The sequence below is a fragment of the Erinaceus europaeus genome, chromosome 16 (genome assembly GCF_950295315.1).
Source record: "Erinaceus europaeus chromosome 16, mEriEur2.1, whole genome shotgun sequence".
NCBI lineage: Eukaryota > Metazoa > Chordata > Mammalia > Eulipotyphla > Erinaceidae > Erinaceus > Erinaceus europaeus.
In genome coordinates this window covers 71,688,031-71,710,071 of record NC_080177.1, presented here as the reverse complement: position 1 = coordinate 71,710,071, position 22,041 = coordinate 71,688,031, and the positions used below count along the sequence as shown (strand labels likewise).

Below are 22,041 nucleotides of genomic sequence, written 5' to 3'. Positions count from 1 at the left end.
GTTTTTACCCAAAATAAGTAATAAGCAAAATATTTAAAATAAATGAGATGTTATGTAAACTTAATGAAAAATCATCTCTGATGAACAAACATCAAAATTTTAAGTAACAGATCTATGACAGCATAACTCAACTTATCCTTAATCCATCCCTGGCCATTTTGCTCTTGTTGTTTTTACCAGAGCACTGCTCAGCTATGGTTGATGGCAGTCCAAGGAAATGAATTTGTGACCTTTTCTGCCTCAGGCATGACACTCTTTTTTTGCATAACCATTATGCTACCACTCCAGCCTAATTTAATTTAATTTAACCTAAATCAAAGCCGGAAGTTCACTACTCTAAGTCAACTTTTTCAGATATAGAAAAACAGAGAGGGCGAGGGTGGGAATTGTATGGAATTGTACCCCTCTTATCCTATGGTTTAGTCAATGTTTCCTTTTTAAAAAAATTTTTTTTTAATATTTATTTTATTTATTTATTTTCCCTTTTGTTGCCCTTGTTGTTTTATTGTTGTAGTTATCATTGTTGCTGTCAATGTTTCCTTTTTATAAATAAAAAATTTAAAAAGAAAGAAAAACAGAGAGGGGAGGGTGGTGGTGCACCTGGTTGAATGCACATGGTACAATGGGCAGGGACCCGGGTTCAAGACCCCTGCCCCCCACCTGTAGGGGAAACTTTGCAAGTGGTGACGCAGTGCCGCAGGCGTCTCTCTTTCTCCCTTTCTATCTCCCCCGTGATCTCTACTTCTGGCTATCTCTAGCCAGTAAACAAAGATAATTTAAAAAAATAAGGAGAGAGAGAGAAACCAGAGTGCCAAAGCTTCCAGCAATGTGGTCTCATACATGGTTACGGGGCACACACCCACATGAGATATCTTTCTTATCTTTCTAGCCCTGTCATCTACAGTTTTGATTTAAAATTTAGATATTTGCACAACAGAAACTTTTCCATTCATTTACATATATCTACATCGGTGTTTTTTTTTTTTTTTTTTTGGGGAGAAGGGATTCCCCTCTACATTTTGCATGCGAAGTGATGCCTCAGTCACTTGACCCTTAGAACTAACTCACTGCTGACTCACATCAAGTGATACCTCTCCCCAAGCCACTCATCCCCCCCAAAAGGGACAAGGAATTAAAACACATGCATAATTCACAGATGAATTCAGTAAGAGACTTGTTTAATTAAAACAGAAGAGAGATTCCAGCTCAGCAATGCCAGAATCAATCAATCTCAAGCATCAGCTCCTGGCCACTGTTGAAGCTTGCCACAGGGAAAGCCAGCGCCAACCCCAGAGAGAGAAGAGGCAACCTTGCATTCAGGGACTAGGCTCAAGCTTGTTGACATATCCCTGCAAAGAAACTGGTCCCAGGCCATTACAAGCAACAGTAATGAAGGCCTCAGTGGGGGAAATGTGGTATCTGCAGGCAGGGTATCTGGTCCCTTCAGTGAGCTGACAGGCTGTCATTCTGAACATGGATTCACTCTGGAAGCATGAGTCCAGGGAACTGTTGTGGCAGGCCACTTTCTTGGGGGACTTGCAGACACTGTTGATATCCCGAGGCCTCTCGTGGATGAAGACATGCTCTTTTCTGCAGCTGTGGTCAGGCTCCCTGATGGTTCTCTGTAAGATCATGGAGTTGCAGTACCTTACAGGAACGTCACTCTTAGGGTAGTCCACATGCAAGTACTCCATGGTCAACCAAACCCTATCTTCGTTCTGCTCATTTTCCCAGAACAGAAGCAGCAGGAAAATGATCACCATTAATATCATCAGGGGTAAGATTTCCTTCGCATCCTTTGCTCTAATCCCTAGACAGCCAGAGAAGACAGAAGGAAGCAAAAGGCCGTCAGATTCCCCGTCTCCACCACCAGACTTCGCTTCTCCCTCCTTAGGACACTTAATTTTCTCCACTACCTCAAATCATGCTGGGCCTGCAGGTCCTGCTGGGGCTGGGGCTTTCAAATAGCTCACTTGGACAGTGCACTTCTTTGCCATGTGCAGGACCAAGTTCAAGCACAGCCTGCACCATTCTCTCTGCCTTTCTATCTCTGTGTAAAATAAATCAAATAACTAATCCTTTTCTGAGCAGTTCAGATCTCCAAAGTTGGCACTGACTATTCTCTAGCTCCACGGTATTATTGCATTTACAAGATCTTTAATAGTGTCTCACGTCCAGTTTCTCCTGAGTTGGCCAAAGTATTTAACTGAGCTAAACATAACAGAAACTGCTTAGCAGTACCCACGCCTGACTTTTATTCGTATTGCTAAGTGACTTCTTTTCCCTAAAGAATCTCAACCCTAATAACACCCAATTGCACTGGCATTTAGCAACTATCGGTCTGTCCCTCTGCACTCCTCCACCCACACTGCCTCTATCGCTCTGGCTCGGTTCTATGCTAACTGCTCTCACCTTGTGCTTTTACTGTGGTTCTCACAGGTAACATATCCTTGTGATCATGGATCTGAGAACGTCCTTTGTGCTCTGTGCCCTCACAGTAACTGCAAAGGAGCCAGTAGAAGGTGGGAAGGACCAACTTGGAAAGAACAGGAAGGGAGGGGCATGAGGAGGAGTGTGCTTGTGGGCTGTGGGGGCGGGAGAGGGGCTCCCTCTAGAGGGAGGCTTGGGTAAGGCAGGTCCTGGATGAGTGCTCAGTAAACCAACGTGATCTTCTCAGAGCATTTATTAAAATTCTTCTGTGTACCAGTACTGTCTACTTTCCAAAGTTCTAGTCACTCCTTACTGTAAACCTGTGAGGTAGATATCATCTTCATTTTGTTAATGAAAAAGTAATTTGCAGAAAGGTTAAAGTGGAGGGTTGGCGGTGACGTGAACAACAAGGCTTAACAATCTTTGCTCTAGGAGGAAATTCACAGAAAGTTCATCATGATCCAGTCAAAGGGAAGATCAAAGGGGTTCAGGTTCCCTGTCTTGCTTGTCCTGGAATCTACTCCCTGTTTTCCCTCCTTTAGTTCTTCCCCCCACTCCCACCCCGTGTAAATGTGGGAAAGAGGAGGGGTTGCATATTTGTTAAGAATAGAGGAAATCACCAAAAAGATAACCAAGTAAAGGAAAACCATAGGAAAAAAAAGTCAACATCTAAAATTTTCACCTGGGCCTGCAAATTACCCCACTCAGATTCTGGTTGATTTGCCAGGTGTGGGACTCACTCAAGTTCAAGTCCAGCTCACACTTCATTGAAGGGAGTTTTCATGCTGTGGTCTCCTTCATTCTCTCTCTCTGCCTCTCTGTTACCATATAAAATAAAAATTGCCACCTAACTCTCTGGGAGACAGCTCAACTGGTAAAGCATTGGGCTCTCATGCTTGAGGCCCCTCATTCAACCCTGGGTGCTGCATATACCAGAGTGGAGCTCTGACTTTATCTCTTTGTTTAGCTAGAGCCTGGGGTTGAACCTAGGACTTTAAAGCCACAAACAGGAAAACCCTTTGCATAGCCATTGTGCTGCCTCTTCTGCTCCCCTCTCGCTGACTTCAAAAATACGTATTTATGGAGAGTCGGGCGGTAGCACAGCGAGTTAAGTGCACATGGCACGTAGTGCAAGGACCAGCATAAGGATCCCGGTTCGAGCCCCCGGCTCCCCACCTGCAGAGGCGTCGCTTCACAGGTGGTGAAGCTGGTCTGCAGGTGTCTGTCTTTCTCTCCCCCTCTCTGTCTTCCCCTCCTCTCTCCATTTCTCTCTGTCCTATCCAACAGCAACAGCATCAATAACAACAACAATAATAACTACAACGACAATGGCAACAAAAGGGAAAATAAATAAGTATAAAGATGTGTATTTATTAGCATAAGGGAGCGATCCAGAACATCCTGGCACATGTAACACTGACCGACCACTGCACCACTTCCTAGGGTACTGATATGTGTCTCTCTTTCTCTCTGTGGTGTGAAGCACTCTCTCATATGTAATAAATAAAATGAGTCCTTTTAAATTTGTCACTTAACTCCTTTAAATTTTCATTTCTTTTCTGAATAAATTTTCATTTCTTTTTTGAATTTATTTATTTATTTATTTTCCCATTTGTTGCCCTTGTTGTTTTATTGTTGTGGTTATTGATGTCTTCGTTGTTAGGACAGGGAGAAATGGAGAGAGAAGGGGAAGACAGAGAGGGGGAGAGAAAGATAGACACCTGCAGACCTGCTTCACCGCCTGTGAAGCGACTCCCCTGCAGGTGGGGAGCTGGGGGCTCGAACCAGGATCCTTAAGCCTGTGGGCATGCTTTGCGCCACTTGCACGCTTAACCCTCTATGCTACCGCCTAACTCCCGTGTGGTTTTTGTGCCTGTGTTTTTTTTTTTAAGATGTATCTATTTATGAGACAGAGAGAAGCATCATTCTGGTACATACAATATTAGGGCTCAAGCCCAAGACCTCATGCTTGAGAACTCAATGTTTTATCCACTGAGCCACCTCCACTGCTGCCAAGTTTCCATTTCATTAAAATATATATTATTTTTTATTATTTATTAGAGAAATTGAAAGGAGAGAAAGAGAGGGAGCGAGACAGCTACAATACTGCTTCACTGCTACTGAAGCGTACCCCCACTCCCACCCCACCCCCACTCATACTCTGTAGGTGGGGAAGGAGGGAGGGTTTGAATCTAAGTCCTTGCACATTGTAACATATGTGCTCAGTCAGGTGCGCCACCGCCTGCCAGAGCTCCTACAGCCCTGCCCCTGTGGGTGACATTGCCAGGAGAAGATCTGTTCCCTCTAAACTGTTTAGTTTGGGGTGAGCTTTTTATAGAACTATTTAAGTAATTAGATTCCAACCATGTTAAACCCAGAATGCCTGAAATGCATTACTCTGGAGCCTACAGAGCACATCTGCAGATTACTGCTTCCCTACTGTGTTTAAGATTCAGTGAACGGGTCTGGGCAGTGGTGCAGTCAGGAGGGCACATGTTAACAAGCCCCCAGTTCCCCTTGCAGGGAGAGGGGCTATGGGGCAGGTGGGGGGAATTCCACAAGAGGTGAAGCAGGGCTGCAGGTGTCTCTCTTTCCCTCTTAATCTTCTCCTTCTCCATCTCTGTCTCTATCCAAAATAAATAAATAAATAAAATACATTATTTTTAAAGATACCATAAATAATCAAGTGATCACTTCTCTGCTCCTTCTGAATATATGCCCATGATTATTTATTTTTTTCAGGTCAATTAAACATATATATACTTTTTATTATTTATATATATATATATATATTTTTTTTTTTTTTTTTACCAGTGCACTGCTCAGCTCTGGCTTATGGTGGTGCTGGGGACTGAACCTGGGACCACAGAGCTTCAGGCATGAAAGTTTTTGTTGTTGTTGTTTTACTGGAGCACTGCTCAGCTGTGGTATATGATAGCATGGGGAACTGAACCTGGTACTCTGGGACCTCAGGCATGAGAGTCTCTTTGCATAAGCATTGTACTATCTCCACAGTCTAGAAGAAACTTTCAACATGTCCCCAGGCTATTTTGTTTTGTTTTCATTCAGGTAGAGAAATAGGACATACACCAGAACCCCAGTTTCATACCTGGTGAGCTATCTCTCCTGCCCTCAACACTTTAAAGTACTTACACTGACATACAGTGGAACACATGACCTTCCTGGTGCAGTCCCCTCCTTTTCCAGAAATGACACATTCCCCACATAGGTACAGCCCATTATTCAAAAGCACTTTATTCAAAACAACACCTACAAGCCCCGTGTCTCACTCACAGGCATGGGGTCAGATAATCTGATAACAATCTTATCTGAGTATCAGGTAAGATACCTTGAAAGAAAATGAATGTTGTCCTTTGCCCAGATAAGAATCCAGACACGATAAAACAATGACAGCAATGAGACCTCTCCCTTTTCAGAACCTCTTCAGTCACCTATGCCTTAAAAATAAGCATAAGCTTTTTGACTTACAACAACAATTCACAGTTAGTGAATGATTTTAAAAGTTCCACAGGGGGAGTCGGGCTGTAGCGCAGCGGGTTAAGTGCAGGTGGCGCAAAGCACAAGGACCGGCATAAGGATCCTGGTTCGAGCCCCGGCTACGGAACCATACTGGGGCACAGTATTCTGCAGTGGAATAGCATAATGCCAGAGATGATGATCGTAGTGTGGGAGTGCTCGTGCCCCATGAGGAGCTGGCCAGTCTTGCAATTATGTTATTCCTCTTGCCCACCTTTGCTGCAGTTTTTATGAGATGTTTGTGAAATGACAGGGTGCGATCGAGAGTAACGCCAAGATAGACTGGCTGGGCTTCATGCCGGATTCTCGTATCGCCAAGCTTCACATTAAGCTCACGCGAGGCCGAGGCATGGTGTAGATGGAAAACAGATGATACCATTTTTGCAGTGCTAGGGATTAGTCGCCATTTTTTACAGTAATCAGATATCCTCGAGGATGTCAAACTTGGATGCCTGAGTTGCACAGCAGATGTCATCAGCATAGATGAACTTCCTTGAAGAAGTTTCTGGAAGGTCATTGATGTAAATATTAAAAAGTGTAGGAGCCAGAACAGAGCCCTGGGGGGGCTCTGGTCATCAGTTGGCGCTGACCAGAAGACCAGACGTGCTGTGTTTCTTCCCCTGGACATAATATCCACTGACTGCTTCCCTTAGACTTGCTGGTGGCACACTAAGACACTCTATATATTCCTCCCATGAATTTTCTGACAAATTACAACAGGTTATAGACTCCACCACAAATAGTCTTGAGTCACTACAGAGCCCCTTATGGGACCCTTGATTAGTCTTTTGTTAATGATTACCTTAGGACCCTTTATTTTCAATAATATTACTGATTTTATAAAACGGCAGATTGACTCCTTGGCATCAAAACCCTTACAAATATATTATCATAGACTTGATTTGGCTGACAGAGGCCTGGCTGAACCTGAGGGTGACAGACCTCCCTTTCGGATGGCATAAAACTCAGAATTATGCATTGAGACATCCAACCTTGGCAGGGCAAGGACACCAGTAAGGGGGTGCAAGGCAAAGCACTGCAGGGGGAGGATTCTACATAGTCTGCCTCTGAGTCCCCATGAAGCAAACCTGATTTGCATGGAGGTTGGTGTCAGCAATAAAAATTTTGTGCCTTGAGGTTCTCTTCATCCTGGAAACTGTGGCTCTGCCTCCCCTCCCCAAAAAGACACCAAGAGCCTTATAAGATGCAGGAAGACTGGTTTTACATTCGCCCCGCGGGAGGAATCGGGTCAATACTTCGCCCCTCTGGTTAATGCCCACCAAAACTGCTGTTATGGTCTCTACCCCTCACCCCCGATTACCTGCCTCTGTTAAATTGTAATGAAGGGAGGAGATGCCAGGAGCCATTCTCTGCTTGATAAGCTTTGAAACAATGGAAGCCCTCGAGACAAGTTTTCATTTCCCCCACAGGCAGGCCATTTCCCCTCAGGTAGGCCATTTATCAGAAAGCAAGTGACACACCACATAGTTGTGGTAACAAACATGGTTTCGGCCATTGTATGTTGCAAGGAACATTCCACCCTGATGATTGCCCCCCCTCCTCCTTCTCCTCTTGCAATCCCCCTTCCCCAAAGCCTTATAATGCCTGTGAACACAATAAAATTTTGCAGCTTGATCAGAATCCTGTCTTGCTGTCATTTCTCGTGTCTCCTGTTCCTTTCATTCCAGGTTTGTTGGTTCCTAGCCCCTGTTCTCGCCCCGCTGGCCGGGACAATTGAGGGCTACAACAAGCTATTAACATAAGTTATCCTCCTCTAAATCCTGAATAAATAACTCTTGCATGATAACAAAAAGGAGAAGAAGGGGAGTCGGGCAGTAGCCCAACTGGTTAAGTGCAGGTGGTGCAAAGCACAAGAACTGACATGAGGATCCCGGTTTGAGCCCCCAGTTCCCCAACTGCAGGGGAGTCGCTTCACAGGCGGTGAAGCAGGTCTGCAGGTTTCTATCTTTCTCTCACCGCTGTGTCTTCCATTCCTCTCTACATTTCTCTCTGTTCTGTCCAACAACGATGACAATAAGAATAACTACAACACCCCAAACCTAGATATAGTCCAGGTCCCCTGAGATAGAGCATAGGTTCACCTGTGCCCATAAAGTAAGGGAAAAATATATACCTGAAAGCGGAAGTACACAAGAGCATGCAGGGAAAACCCCCACACTTCATCTGCACTATTACAGTTTTTAGGTCAATAATTGTTCAACAGTTTGTTTGGCTTTATATGTTAACTCTCTTTTCAGCTACCAGGTTCCAGATGCTGACGAGACTTCCCTGGACAGATGACTCCATCAATGAGTACTGGAGCACAAATTCCTCAGAGCCCCACCCTACTAGGGAAAGAGAGAGGCAGACTGGGAGTATGGACCGACCAGTCAACGCCCATGTTCAGCAGGGAAGCAATTACAGAAGCCAGACCTTCCACCTACTGCAACCCACAACGACCCTGGGTCCATACTCCCAGAGAGATAGAGAATAGGAAGGCTATCAGGGGAGGGGGTGGGATGTGGAGATCGGGTTATGGGAATTGTGCGGAATTGTACCCCTCTCATTCTATGGTTTTGTTAATGTCTCCTTTCTTAAATAAAAAAAAGAAAAAGAATAACTACAACAATAAAATAAGGGCAGCAAAAGGGTATAAATAAATAAATATTTTTTTAAAAAGGAGAAGAGGAAGAAAGAGAAGAGGAAGAACAACAACAAGGAGAAAGAAACAAACAATACCTGCCCTCAACACCCAAAGAGAAATGATGACTGGCTTTAGAAATAACGATTTTGTAGAAGGATATAAATCATGCGTTGAATACCTTGTGCTTTCACAAGCAACACTGGTAATATTAGCCTAGTCCATCTACAGAAAAAAATGGTAGAGTGCAAAGTGGTTTTCATATAGTACCTTATCTCCAAGAAGATTGTACTTCACAGTAAGAAATTTGCAATTTTGACGCTAAGCAGAACTTGGACTGGAGTTGGTGTATTGCAGAAAAGTAAAAGTCCGGGGTGGGGGTGGGAGAGTGGGTAGGTCCTGGAACATGATGGCAGACGAGGAGGTAGTGCGGGTTGTATTGTTATGTGGAAAACTGGGAAATACTATGCATGTGCAAACTACTGCATTAACTGTCGACTGTGAAGTACTGATCTCCCAATAAAGGAATTTTTAAAAAGGAAGAAATCTGAAATTTTATTTCGAGTAGGGGAAGGGGGTAAAAGGAGGGCTCGTCCGGGATTTGAACCCGGGACCTCTCGCACCCTAAGCGAGAATCATACCCCTAGACCAACGAGCCAGCTATGAGAGTGTTTACAGTTTGTAAACTTTACTAAAGAAAGTTTTCAGTCACGTCCACAGTTGGTTGTAAGATTCTTTTAGTAACGATGGCTATGGAGTGACGCCTAGTGGACACGCGAACCACTGCAGTCTCTGTCGCCCAATTTCTGGAAAGCAGTTCCAGACTTTAGTGAACGTTTTTCGTTCATGCCTGAGCTAGTTTTGTTCCCAGTGGGGCAGAGCTGCTGCGGGGACAGTAGGAGGCGATCGCGACCTGGACAGTCCCAGGGACTGGGCGACCTCGCGGCTCCGGGAAGGGCGAGGAGGCTTTGGCAGCCGGGCAGGGGGAGCTCGGTCCGGCAGGGGAGGGTGTCTCTGGTTCGGTCTTCCACTGATTCGCGGCGGGGTTTCCCCTGGTCGGATCCGCCGCCCTCTCGTCGGTGACCCCAGACCCAGCATCGCGGAACCTCTCCCCACAGGGCACCCACTCTGCACCCCCCCAGCCCGACTCCCCAGCACCCGGAGCACCTTAGTCCTCCTGCAAAAGGTCTCTCGGAATCCCGTGCAGAAGGTGTGTCACGGATCTGGCCACCGAGCTCAAGCATCGCGGCTTGAAAGATGAAAACAAGAGGGGTGGAAAGGGAGACTCATAAAGAATTTCCCCAAAAGACAAATGTACAACTCATAATGGGGGTAAAGGGGCGGACCATAGTGAAAGGTGTAGAATATAGAAACTCAGCTTCATCAGAGGGTAGCGTGGCCGAGCGGTCTAAGGCGCTGGATTAAGGCTCCAGTCTCTTCGGGGGCGTGGGTTCGAATCCCACCGCTGCCATGAACGTTTTGGAAGTGTCTGTGTCGTCCTGTCCTGATTAACAGTGTATATATATCATACTACACATACATTTATGTACACCCGGATCTATAGGTTTCTATATGCCGCATTCTGATGTTTCAAGTTGCCAGAATTTGGGAGTTTATAGTTTTTGTGACCTCTTGTGTTTCTGAGTCCTTTATCTTTTTTTTATTATCTTTTTTTATTATTATTATTTTTTTTAACCAGAGCACTGCTCAACTCTGGCTGGACAAATTGGTTTTATCAATACGTGTCTTAAATTCCTTAAGTTCAAAATGGAAATTATAATAATATATAACTAGTGGAAGAATTATGAAATTTGTTTGTATATTTAAGGTGTTAATAAAATCTGGCTATCAAAAAGTGGTGTGTTTTTATTACTTAAATACGGGTTTGGCCATATTTAGGAACACGGGATAGTCCTTCACTTTCTTTCCTCTCGTTTGTGTTGAAACTCTAGAGAGAAGGTAAAGAGAGAGAAGATAAAGACTATTGTCTACAGATGACTACAGCTTTTCAAAACCATTTTTTTGAAAAGCCTTTCTGTATAGATATGTGTCATTCTGCTACCCACAGGGAGGAAAATAACTTGGTGGTTTTATATTGAGAACTTTGAACTAGGTGTTTGAGTCAATGTGTAGAGATAAAAACAGATGTAGGCTTTCCATTTATAATCTAAACCCATAGCAGTGGTTCCTATCTTTTGGAAAAATTCCAATCTAAGTCTACAGAAGCCAAAAACTAATGCTGTTTAGTGGTGGTTTACTGGGGGCACAAAGCAGATGCACATATTCAAAGTGTTAAGTGTCAAGAGGGTTTCGGGTCTGGGTCATTTCAACCGGCAGAAGGAGCATTGAGGTATAAAAACTTGGGCTCGTCCGGGATTTGAACCCGGGACCTCTCGCACCCTAAGCGAGAATCATACCCCTAGACCAACGAGCCACACCATCGGGTTTATTTAGTTGTGCTTCAAGGCTCATTCACACTAGATACTTCCTAGAGAAGTGTGTGGCTGAGTGCCTTCTATTGACAGGAATGTGCTTATTCAAGCAGCAAAACACAAGCTTTTGCAGCAAGACTCACTGTTATGCTGGATCCTGACCTGGAATGTAGCAGTGAAAATATCTGAGTACTGCCTTTAAGTCTTCTCAGACGGTGAGGAGGATAAGAGACATCTGCCGAGCTCAGAGGTATTGTAAGGAGATCTGCCAAATCCATCCCCCTTGGGAAAAAAAGAGGCCCCAGCGAGATTTGAACTCACGACCCCTGGTTTACAAGACCAGTGCTCTAACCCCTGAGCTATGGAGCCCTCTCCACTGAACAGGATCTCTACTTCTTCTTTTGTAGATATACTGGTCAACCATCTGGAAATGTTAGCTAAAGTACTTTAATTAAAAAATCCAAAAACAGCCTACCTTATTTTGGTGTGTGTAGGTACTGAGCCATAGCTGAAAAATGCCTTATAGTCTCGTTTTGTAAATGACTGTCTATTATCATTATTATTATTTTCAGAAAGATTGAAGTTGTATTGTTACATAGAAAACTTTGGGTTGACTGGGTTTACCCCTAAGGATGAGTAAAAACATTGCCAGAACTCTGCTATGAAGGAAATTCAGAATTTTGTGCTGGTTTCCGAATAGCCTAGAGTAGTGGGGGAGGGGAGAGAGAAAGAGTGTCAGTGGTAGTGTGGCCGAGCGGTCTAAGGCGCTGGATTTAGGCTCCAGTCTCTCTGGAGGCGTGGGTTCGAATCCCACCACTGCCATAATTGTATTTTAGTCTAGTCTATAATGGTTTTAAATTCATCTTCCATTCCCCCCCACCAAAACTTGCGTTCTTCCGTGAAGTCTCCATTTGCTAATCACATCCTCCTAATTTTCTTTTTTTTTTTTTCTTTTTTTTTCCTTTTTTTTTTCACATTTTTTTTTTTTTTATTAAAGAAAGGATAATTAACAAAACCATAGGGTAAGAGGGGTACAACTCCACAGAATTCCCGCCACCCAATCTCCATAACCCACCCCCTCCCCCGATAGCTTTCCCATTCTCTATCTCTCTGGGAGCATGGACCCAGGGGTCATTGAGGGTTGCAGAAGGTAGAAGGTCTGGCTTCTGTAATTGCTTCCTCGCTGAACATGGGCGTTGACTGGTCGGTCCATACTCCCAGTCTGCCTCTCTCTTTCCCTAGTAGGATGGGTCTCTGGGGAAGCTGAGCTCCAGGACACATTGGTGGTGTCTTCAATCCAGGGAAGTCTGGCCGGCATCCTGATGACACCTGGAACCTGGTGACTGAAAAGAGAGTTAACATACAAAGCCAAACAAATTGTTGAGCAATCATGGACCCAAAGCTTGGAAAAGACATCCTCCTAATTTTCTGCTTACAGTCCTGCTTACCTACCCAGACTTATTCCTGACGCCCAAGTTTTTGCACCGTAAATTTGTTTCTGCACTAGTGGGAGCTATTGCAGTCTAACGCTTATGTTGACAATTACTCATGCTTGTGATCTGCTTCAAACATCAGTCAGACTGGAGGGCTTCTACCTTCCAGGAACCCACCACCCAAAGTGAGTTAGCCCTAGCTCTTCTGTGGTGGGGAAATCATGGTTTTAATCACATAATATTCATACATAATATTCATACCTGAATATTATGAATGAAAGGATGAGTGACTGAGTAAAGTCTCTTTAGTTCAGACATTGCATCATGGAAGTGGGTAACTGATGATGTGGTCCTGGCTTGTATGGTAAGTGATGTTAAGTGTATGTTTAGTTTTGCAAGAAAACTGCCGAACGGTCTTCCATAGTAGTCATGGTATTTTAAAACTGAATGTGGGGGCTAGCATGACTATATAATGTCTTTTTAAGTTAAAAGAATAATAATAAAGATTTATTTGTTAATGGGAAAGGAGGGGTGGAGGTATATAGCATAATAGTTATGCAGAGAGACTCTCATGCCTGAGGCTTCAAAGTCCAAGGTTCAGCCCCTTGCACTACCATAAGCCAGAGCTGAGCAGCTCTCTGATTGAAAGAAAGAAAGAAAGAAAGAGAAAACAGAACCAGGATTCAAACTCAGAATTTCACTTGAAGAGTCAATAATTTCAGTGTTTCACTACCCTTTGGTTTTGGTAGTACAGTGGTTAAGCAAATGGCTTTTATACTTGAGCTCTGAGATCCTGGGTTCAGTCCCCTGTACTATCACAAACTAGAATAGCTCAATGCTCTGGTCAAAAGTAAAAACGAGTCAATCTTAACCTTGTAAGGAGATTGAGTGCAAGCTTTCTTCTTGTATAGTTCAAAAAATACAAGTATAAGAAAATACGCATCATCCACAAATAATCTTATTTTGTGCTAAGTGCTTTTTTTTTTTCATATAGAAATATTAGGACACTAGAAACAAACAGAATATTCCATCAAGCACAGTGTCTTCTGAAGTGTCCTAATTTACAATACCAGCCTGTCAAATGTAGTAGCATTGTCAGTATGCAGTGTGAATAGCTATTTTCTCATGTGGTGGTAAATATCCCACTGCTTTAGTTAGTATTTCTTATTAATGAAGGAACAGTTTTATATACATATATTTAGCCTTTTGCTTGGCTTATTCTGTCTGCTTACGTTCTTCCAAGGGCAAGACTTCACTTTGTAAACCTGGAGATTCCTGATATGTGCTGGTGTTTTTAGCTTTTCTTTCCTCTTTTTCCTTTTTCTCTTCTTCCTTTCTCTCTCTTTTTTTTTTTTTTTTTTTTGCTTTCTTATTTTTTATTTGTTTACTGAGGGATTAATGTTTTGCTTTTTTTTATTATTATTCTTCATCTGTGCGGTTCATTTTAGTGAAAACTGTAGTAATGGGGGGGGGCGGCAAGAGCCCCTTAATGCTAGCTGATTTTAAAGATTAAATTTAAAGTTCAATTCAGATCTAAAAAAGGAAATCACTAATACGCAAACATTAATTCACAGAAAACCGAACCACGTGATCATACAGAAATACAAACTCTCAAAAGTCTGAAAAAAAAAAGAATTAAAACATTGTTTAGAGTTTAAATATTATGGGGGTCGGGTGGTGGCTCACCGGGTTAAGCGCACATACGATTTAAATATTACAAATTCACAATTGTTTGAATTAGACTGTCACTTTCTGCGGGAAGAGGGGAGTAGGTAGGGGGGGAGTAAAAAGAAAAAGCCCACTCCTTCGAGCCGGAGTCGAACCAGCGACCTAAGGATCACAGCAACTCCCCTACAGTCCTCCGCTCTACCAGCTGAGCTATCGAAGGGGGTAAGCAAGTGGACTCAGCGTAGCTATTTGTGCTGATAGCAACAACTAATGCAACTTGGCTTTTCTGTATTTGTAGTTTGGATTCATTGACATTTGAGAAACCTCGAAAACCGATCTACGGTGAACACCCAGCGCAGGGTTCGAATATCCGAGGAACTGAGAATAAACAAAGATCAGAGACCTGAACTGGCGCATCTGTGCAGCTTTGGGGCTGAGCTGCCCCAGAGTGAATTGTGCGCCAGTTTCCGCTGGAGGAGCTCAGGCGACACGCAGGAGAGCTGAGCTCATTCGTGGTCTACCAGTTAGCTGAAGCCGAGCTGCTGTCTTTACAGCCCAGCAGTTTGTAGTTATTTTAGGGATTAAGTGAAAGCACTTTCTCCATTTTTCTTTTCCCCCAGGATCGTAGAAGCTCAGATTCTGTGATCGTTCCAAATCTCCAGGATTTGACTCTCCCAGAATAAGCACACATAAATGCTTTCTTTCTCCAAATTTATTTTGATGGTATACTAAAACACAAAAGTTACTGTCTACAGGCTCCAGCGAGATTTGAACTCGCGACCCCTGGTTTACAAGACCAGTGCTCTAACCCCTGAGCTATAGAGCCAATCCTTAATGTAGTGCTTCCCACTAGCTCTCCTAAATTTAGGAAACTGCAGCCAAACAATTCTTAGTAGCATTTAGTGAAGTGCCTACTCTCTTGGGAGGACTCAGCTTTGCCTGAGTCTTTTATTGGACACTTCTATCTCTGGAGCATCATGGCTCGGGTTTCTCCAAAAATACACTTTGATGCTATAAGGTTTCTGATAAAAATCGATGAATTTACAACAACAACAAAATTTCAGATAGCTTGATGCTACTGGCAGAATGAATAAACGTTTTTTAAATATCTATTTATCTGTTCAGTTACTTATTCTTCACATAGAGAAGCAGAGAGGCTGAGAAATAGTGAAAAGTGCAAAGGTTTTCTCTAATGCAGTGGAGTCAAGCACATGACAAAGCAGCGCACTATCCAAAGGAGGTATTTTACTAGTCGTATTTTTTTCTTAAGATTTTGTTTATTAAATCAATGAGCTGAGAGAGAGAGAACAAGAGCATCACTCTAGCATAGTCAGTGCCAGAGATAGAATTTGGAACCTCGTGTTTGAGATTCAACCCTTTATCCAGCAAGCCACCTCCTGGGCCTCAAATATATATATAATAAACAAATAAATATATTTACATTTTTTTCTTTTTTAATGTTTGATATTGGTTTACAGAACCATAAGATAACGAGGGGGTAGGGGCTCAAATATTTTATATTTTAGAAAGATTTATTTACTTATGAGAAAAAAAAAAACAAAGAGACCATCGCCACGTGACATCAGGGAATGAATTCAAGATTTCATACTTGAGAATACAATGCCTTATCTAGAATACCCAGGCCACTGAACAATCATTTTAAGGAGAAAGGAATGGGCCAGGAGGTGGAATAATGGATAAAGAAGCATCAAACTCCCTAGCATTAGGTCCTGAGTTTAATTCCCAGAAGTGCATATACCAGAGTAATGTCTGTTTTTTTCTCTTTCTTCTCTTATCTTTCTCATTAGTAAGTAAACAAAATCTTTAAAAGTAAAATAATAATAATAAGAGAGATAGAGACAAAAGAAATTCTTCCTTGATTTCCTCTTTGACCCAGTAGTTGTTAAGTAGTGCACTGTTGAGCTTCCACATTTTAGGACTATTACTAATCTTTTGTTGATTGCTAAGTGTTAGGTTAATTCCACTGTGGTCTGAGAAGATGCTTGGGATGATTTCAATGCCCTTGAATTTGCTGATGCTGTCTTTGTGGCCTAACATATGACCTGTCCTTGAGAATGACCCATGTGGACTTGAGTAGAATGTGTATTCCAGATTCTTGGGATGAATGACTCTGAAAATGTCCAGTAGTTCTAGTTTATCTATCTCCTCATTTAGCTCCCTCATGTCTTTATTGATTTTCTGCCTGGATGATCTGTCAAGTTGAGAGAGTGGGGTGTTGAAGTCCTCTGCTATTACTGTGTAGCTGTTAATATATTGCTGTAGCTCTTTCAGTAGATGTTTGATGTATTTAGATGGTTTCTCATTGGGTGCATAGATGTTAATAATTGTTAAGTCCTCTTGATCGACTAAGCCTCTAAGCATTAAGTAGTGTCCATCCCTATCTTTTTAAATTTTATTTAAAGTCTATCTTGTCAGATATGAGAATAGCTGTTCCTGCCCTTTTTTTGTGGGCCATTGCCTTGTATGATAGTTTTCCATCCTTTCACTTTGAGTCTGTGTTTGTCTTGTTGAGTTAGGTGGGTTTCCTGTAGTTAGCATATTGTTGGGTTGTGTTTTCTGATCCATCTTCCTAGTCTGTGCCTTTTATTATATAAAGTCCAGAGTTCAAAGTAATTCTCAGGTTCTCTTTCTCTCTCCTCCTAGCTCTCTCATAAATAAATAAATAAATATATAGATAGATATGCTTTGTATTTCTTCTCTCTGGCAATAAGTGCAATATTTGGGGGGAAGTGTTTATGAAAATATTCAGATAATGCATCTAGTTTATAATTGTAACAAAACTTTTTCCAAATTATTTATTTATTCTCTTTTGTTGCCCTTGTTGTTTTATTGTAGTTATTATTGTTGTTGTTGATATCGTCGTTAGATAGGACAGAGAAATAGAGAGAGGAGGGGAAGAGAAAAGGAGAGAAAGATAGACACCTGCAGACCTGCTTCACTGCTTGTGAAGCGACCCCTCTGCAGGTGGAGAGCCGGGGGCTTGAACGAGGATCCTTAAGCTGGTCCTTGCGTTTTGTGCCACCTGTGCTTAACCCACTACATTACCTCCCAACTCCCAAAACCTTTTTATTATTATTATTATTATTATTATTATCTTTATTGTATAGAGACAGCCAGAAATCAAGAGTCAAGGGAGAGCTAGAGAAGGAGAGAGAGACACCTGCAGCCCTGTTGCACCCCTGGCAAAGCTTCCTTCCTGCAGGTGGGGACCAGGGGCTTGAACTCGGGTCCTTAAGCTTTGTAACCTGAGCACTCAACCAAGTGTACTACTACCTGGCCTCTCTCTCTCTCTCTCTTTCTCTCTCTCTCTCTTTAAGAAGCTTAGTTTTCATAAGCAATTGGAAGACAGCTAATAATTTTAAACAGGTTTTAAACTTTGGCAAAGGTAGTCCAGAGATCCCTCTGAGAAATGGATAGGAACTATGTATTCTCTTTCCAAATGTATAAAGGCTCAGACTCAAAAAATGTACATATTTACATAGGGGCTCATAAAACTCCTGAAACCCATCTTTAGAGTCCATAATGATGGGCTAATACCTCACAGGCTAGACATCTTGTGAAATAATAATGATATTGACTGTGGCTTAGCAATTTTAATATGGATATATATATATATATATATATATATTAAATTTTTAAAAAATATTTATTTATTTTCCCTTTGTTGCCCTTGTTGTTGTTATTGATGTCATCGTTGTTGGATAGGACAGAAAGAAATGGAGAGAGGAGGGGAAGACAGAGAGGAGGAGAGAAAGACAGACACCTGCAGACCTGCTTCACCGCCTGTGAAGCGACCCCCCTACAGGTGGGGAGCCAGAGGTTCAAACCCGGATCCTTAACACTTGTCCTTGTGCTTCTTGCCATGTGTGCTTAACCCACTGCGCCACCGCCTGGCCCTCATCAAAATATATTTTAAAGAGAGAGTGACCCTCGGGAAGAGTTTGAAAATTACTGATTGCTTCACTTTATTTTCACCTCATTGTTTTCTTATTGAAACTTTGAGTAAGTAGAAGATCTGCCCAGAAGCCAGTTGCCACCTTCCTAAATATGTCTTTCAAGACTTCCTTGACACGCTCGTTGCGTAAAGCATAGATGAATGGATTTAGAAGAGGTGTCACAAATGTTGTGACCACTGTCACTGCCCAGTTAGTATCCACAGAGCCACTCTGTGACGGCCGTACATAGAGAAAAATGGCGCTTCCATAGAAGAGGGTCACTACCATCAAGTGGGAGGTACAGGTGGAAAAGGCTTTCTGACGGCCTGCAGCAGAAGGGATGCGCAGAACCGCCAGGGCAATGTGAGCGTAGGACACAGCAGTGATCATCAGCGAGGACACAATCACAACAGTGGCCAGAACAAAGTCAGTTTCCTCCAGCTTCTTGGTGTTGGTGCATGCCAGGCGGAGCAGTGGGCCGCTGTCACAGAAGAAGTGTTGCACGACAGTATCCTGCCCACAGAAAGGCAGCAAGGCCACAGCCACAGTGGGGCCAAGCACAGGGAGGAGTCCCCCCAGCCAGCAGGCCAAAGCCACCCAAAAGCACACCATGCCATTCATAAGCAAGGGGTAGTGCAGAGGATGACAGATGGCCAGGTAGCGGTCCACAGACATGACGGCCAGCAGCAGGAACTCAGAGGCCCCAAGAAAAAAATAAAAATAGAACTGGGTAATACAAGCAGCAAAGGAAATGGTGTGCTGCCTTGAGAGGAAATTGCTCAGCATCTTGGGGATGATGACGGAAGTGAGCAGAATCTCTAGGCAGGACAGGTTCCCCAGGAAGAAGTACATGGGAGTCTGAAGGCGGGCATCAGCTCCGACCACCCCAACGATCAGCACATTTCCGGTGAGCGTTAGCAAATAGACCAGAAAGAAGATGGAGAATAGTTCCACCTTTGTGTCATTGAGATTTGGGAAACCTGCCAGGACAAACTCTGTCACACCACTGCTCTGGTTCCCTCCAGGAGCCATTACTGTCCTTCCTACCTGTGCAAGACACAAACAGGATCCAAGTGAGGACAGGTCTTCTCAGAACAATGTTTGATCATCCCACTGTCTCTAATCATAGATCCTGTTAAGACTGGAAGGACCCCAAGGACCCGCCTAAGGATACCGGTTTGAGCCCCCAGCTCCCTACCTGCAGGGGGGTCGCTTCACAAGTGGTGAAGCAGGTCTCCAGGTGTCTGTCTTTCTCTCCCCCTTTCTGTCTCCCCTCCTCTCTCGATTTCTTTCTGTCCTATCCAACAACAACAGCAGTGATGACAATGATAATAATGACAATAAGGGTAACAACAAAGGCAACAAAATGGGAAAAAATGGCTTCCAGGAGCAGTGGACTCGTAGTGCAGGTGCTGAGTCCCAGCAATAACCCTGGAGGCAAAAAAAAAAAATACTGGAAGGACTAGGGTCCAGGAGGTGATGCAGTGGATAAAGAGGTCCTGGGTTTGATCCCCAGCATCGTATGTGTCAGAGTAATCTGGTTCTTTCTCCTTTCCCCCTCTCTCACTAAAATAAATAAATTAAAAAATATCTGAAGAACCGAAGGCTTCATTTAATTGATTTTAGAGCTAGAGGAGATTTTTATACAGAGTAACTACATTACGTGGGAAAAATGCCAGGAGCCTCCATCTTCACAGCTTCTATTCTTAGGTTTTAAGTAACAATACTTCATTATTATACTAGTATACCATTGAACATCAGAGCAGGAAAAAAATATATGTATATACATATCAGAAAATTAGTCATATGAAAAACACAGTTCCCATTTAATCAGGATCAGAACTTGAACCAGGCTGCCTGCCTAGTTTGCAATTCCAGCATCTCTACTTACTAGCCAAGTAATCTTGGAAAAAGTTACTTGACTTCTTTGTGTTCCTCAGTTGTAAAAATCTGTAAGGGGCAAGTGAGCCGAGAGTGCCGAGTTTAAGAGAGTTTCTAGCACTTAGGTGACAAGTGATATCGCAGAGAAAATCCTGGCGTCTAGGCTTGGGCTCCACATTTTCTCTTGACTTGCCATTTCTTTTTTTTTTTTTTTTAATAATTTATTTCTTTATTGGGGAATAAATGTTTTACATTCAACAGTAAATACAATAGTTTGTACATGCATAACATCCCCCAGTTTCCCATTTAACAATACAACCCCCACTATGTCATTCATCATCTTTCATGGACCTGTATTCTCCCCACCCACCCACCCACCCCAGAATCTTTTACTTTGGTGTAATACTCCAATTCCATTTCTTTTGGAGGACTGTCAATGACACAGATCCTGCTTGTCCTTCAACAACTGTTCATCCGTAGAGTGAGTGGGGGTGGGAGGGAAGTGGTGCACCAGGTCGAGCAGACACATTGCACTGAGTTTTGAACCTAAGTATTGAACTCAGGTTCAAGCTCCCTGGTGCCCCCCTGCGGGTGGGGGGGGAAGCTTTTCAAGTGGTGAAGTGGTGCTGCAGATCTCTGTCTCCCCTTCCCTCTCAATTTCTGTCTCTATCCAAAAATAAATAAATAAAATGGAGATATAGATAGAGACAAGACACCTGCAGCACAGCTCAGCTCTGGATTATGGCAGTGGGATAGGGGCCTGAATCTCAGATTCTGAAACTCAAATTGTGAGTCTCTTTGTATAACCATTATGTTATCTCCTCTGCCCAAGACTACCAGCACTTATAAGAATCAAATTGAGGACGCCCATGCCTGAGGCTCTAAAATCCCAGGTTCAAACCCTCATACCATAAACCAGAGCTGAGCAGTACTCTGGTTAAAAAAAAAAAAGAAAAAAAAAAAAAAGAAGAAGAATCAAATTGAGAGTGGGGGTAGATAGTATAATGGTTGTACAAAGAAACTCTCATGCCTGAGGCTCCAAAGGCCCAGGTTCAATCCTCCACACCACCATGAACCAGAGCAGAGCAGTGTTCTGATTAAGACAAAGAATAAAAATGTATAATATTTTTAAACTTTTGTTTTTAAACTGTTTCAGTTATTAGAACAATACCAGTGGGGGTTAGGTAGTAGCACACTTGGTTGAATGCACACATTACTGTACTCAAGGATCCAAGTTCAGACCCCTGGTCCCCACCCGCAGGAGGAATGTCTCACTAATGGTGACACACTGCTACAGGTATCTTGTCTCTATCTCTCTCTATTTTATTTATTTATCTTTTAATCAGAGCACAGTTCAGCTCTGGCTTATGGTGGTGCAGGGGAATTGAACCCGGGACTTTGGAGCCTCAGACATGAGAGTCTGTTTGCATAATCATTATGCTATCTACTCTCCGCCCCATCTCTATTTCTTATCTCCTCTGTTTTCTCTCAATTTCTTCTATCTAACAAACAGAAGAAGGGGGCAGGAGGAGGAAGAGGAAGGAGGAGGAAAAAGGAGGAGGAGAGGAGGAAGAGGAAGAAAGAGGAGGAAGGAGGAGGAGGAGGAAGAAGAAGGAGGAAGAGGAAGAAGGAGGAAAAGAAGAAGGAAGAGAAAGAAGGAGGAAGAAGAAGGAGGAGGAAGAAAAAGGAGGAGGAGAAGGAAGGAGAAGGAGGAGGAGGAGGAAGAAGGAGGAGGAGGAAGAGGAAGGAGGAGGAGGAGGAGGGGTGGGTCCCCTTTGCTCAAGCGTGAGAAGCGTTGATCTGGCTCTTCGTCAGCCTACTGTGGTCTAGAACATCACAATAGTTGTTCCCAGCAAACACTGGTCTCTTACAGTTTCTCACCTATAGAGGATCCTGCCTGAGTAGGAAAATGTTTATGTCTTTAGTCTAAGGCCAAGATATATATATATATATATATATATATATATATATATATATATATGTATGTATGTATGTATGTATGTATGTATGTATGAATGTATATATTTTCCTCCTGGGATTCTATTTAGAATCTTGACCTCTTT

General features: G+C 43.0%; 2 protein-coding genes and 7 non-coding genes across 10 annotated transcripts; 2 read left to right on the top strand and 7 right to left on the bottom strand.

The window, feature by feature from the left end:
- Positions 1-1,161: 1,161 nt before the first annotated feature.
- RNASE12 (ribonuclease A family member 12 (inactive)) lies at positions 1,162-9,909 on the bottom strand. Of its 2 annotated transcripts, none has more exons than XM_060175397.1 (2): positions 9,776-9,909; positions 1,162-1,810 (listed from the first exon to the last, which is right to left on the bottom strand). In XM_060175397.1, the coding sequence occupies exon 2, from the start codon at positions 1,770-1,772 to the stop codon at positions 1,317-1,319; it is 456 nt and encodes a 151-aa protein (XP_060031380.1). In that variant the 5' UTR covers positions 1,773-1,810; positions 9,776-9,909; the 3' UTR covers positions 1,162-1,316. The 2 variants fall into 2 exon arrangements, with proteins under 2 accessions (XP_060031380.1, XP_007538013.3); XM_007537951.3 differs by lacking the exon at positions 9,776-9,909 and adding an exon at positions 2,413-2,536.
- Positions 9,195-9,266, bottom strand: TRNAP-AGG (transfer RNA proline (anticodon AGG)). The gene has a single exon. It is a non-coding gene; the product is annotated as a tRNA-Pro (tRNA).
- An 88-nt stretch (positions 9,910-9,997) lies between the features above and the next one.
- Positions 9,998-10,079, top strand: TRNAL-AAG (transfer RNA leucine (anticodon AAG)). The gene has a single exon. It is a non-coding gene; the product is annotated as a tRNA-Leu (tRNA).
- An 891-nt stretch (positions 10,080-10,970) lies between these two features.
- On the bottom strand, positions 10,971-11,042 carry TRNAP-AGG (transfer RNA proline (anticodon AGG)). The gene has a single exon. It is a non-coding gene; the product is annotated as a tRNA-Pro (tRNA).
- A 294-nt stretch (positions 11,043-11,336) lies between these two features.
- On the bottom strand, positions 11,337-11,409 carry TRNAT-UGU (transfer RNA threonine (anticodon UGU)). The gene has a single exon. It is a non-coding gene; the product is annotated as a tRNA-Thr (tRNA).
- Positions 11,410-11,780: 371 nt separating this feature from the next.
- On the top strand, positions 11,781-11,862 carry TRNAL-UAG (transfer RNA leucine (anticodon UAG)). Its single transcript has one exon. It is a non-coding gene; the product is annotated as a tRNA-Leu (tRNA).
- Positions 11,863-14,275: 2,413 nt separating this feature from the next.
- TRNAY-GUA (transfer RNA tyrosine (anticodon GUA)) lies at positions 14,276-14,361 on the bottom strand. The gene is given in 2 exon segments: positions 14,276-14,311; positions 14,325-14,361. It is a non-coding gene; the product is annotated as a tRNA-Tyr (tRNA).
- A 533-nt stretch (positions 14,362-14,894) lies between these two features.
- Positions 14,895-14,967, bottom strand: TRNAT-UGU (transfer RNA threonine (anticodon UGU)). The gene has a single exon. It is a non-coding gene; the product is annotated as a tRNA-Thr (tRNA).
- A 3,166-nt stretch (positions 14,968-18,133) lies between these two features.
- On the bottom strand, positions 18,134-19,129 carry LOC103126205 (olfactory receptor 6S1). The gene has a single exon (XM_007537092.1). The coding sequence runs from the start codon at positions 19,127-19,129 to the stop codon at positions 18,134-18,136; it is 996 nt and encodes a 331-aa protein (XP_007537154.1).
- Positions 19,130-22,041: the final 2,912 nt, after the last annotated feature.

What these genes read in the sequence shown, in the direction of transcription:
- RNASE12 (XM_007537951.3), bottom strand. Translation starts at nt 2,446, where the DNA reads ATGTTACCTGTGAGAACCACAGTAAAAGCACAAG. An exon ending in AACCACAGTAAAAGCACAAG is followed by an intron (nt 1,811 to 2,412) that starts GTGAGAGCAGTT and finishes CTGGCTGTCTAG; the next exon opens with GGATTAGAGCAAAGGATGCG.
- LOC103126205 (XM_007537092.1), bottom strand. Translation starts at nt 19,129, where the DNA reads ATGGCTCCTGGAGGGAACCAGAGCAGTGGTGTGACAGAGTTTGTCCTG.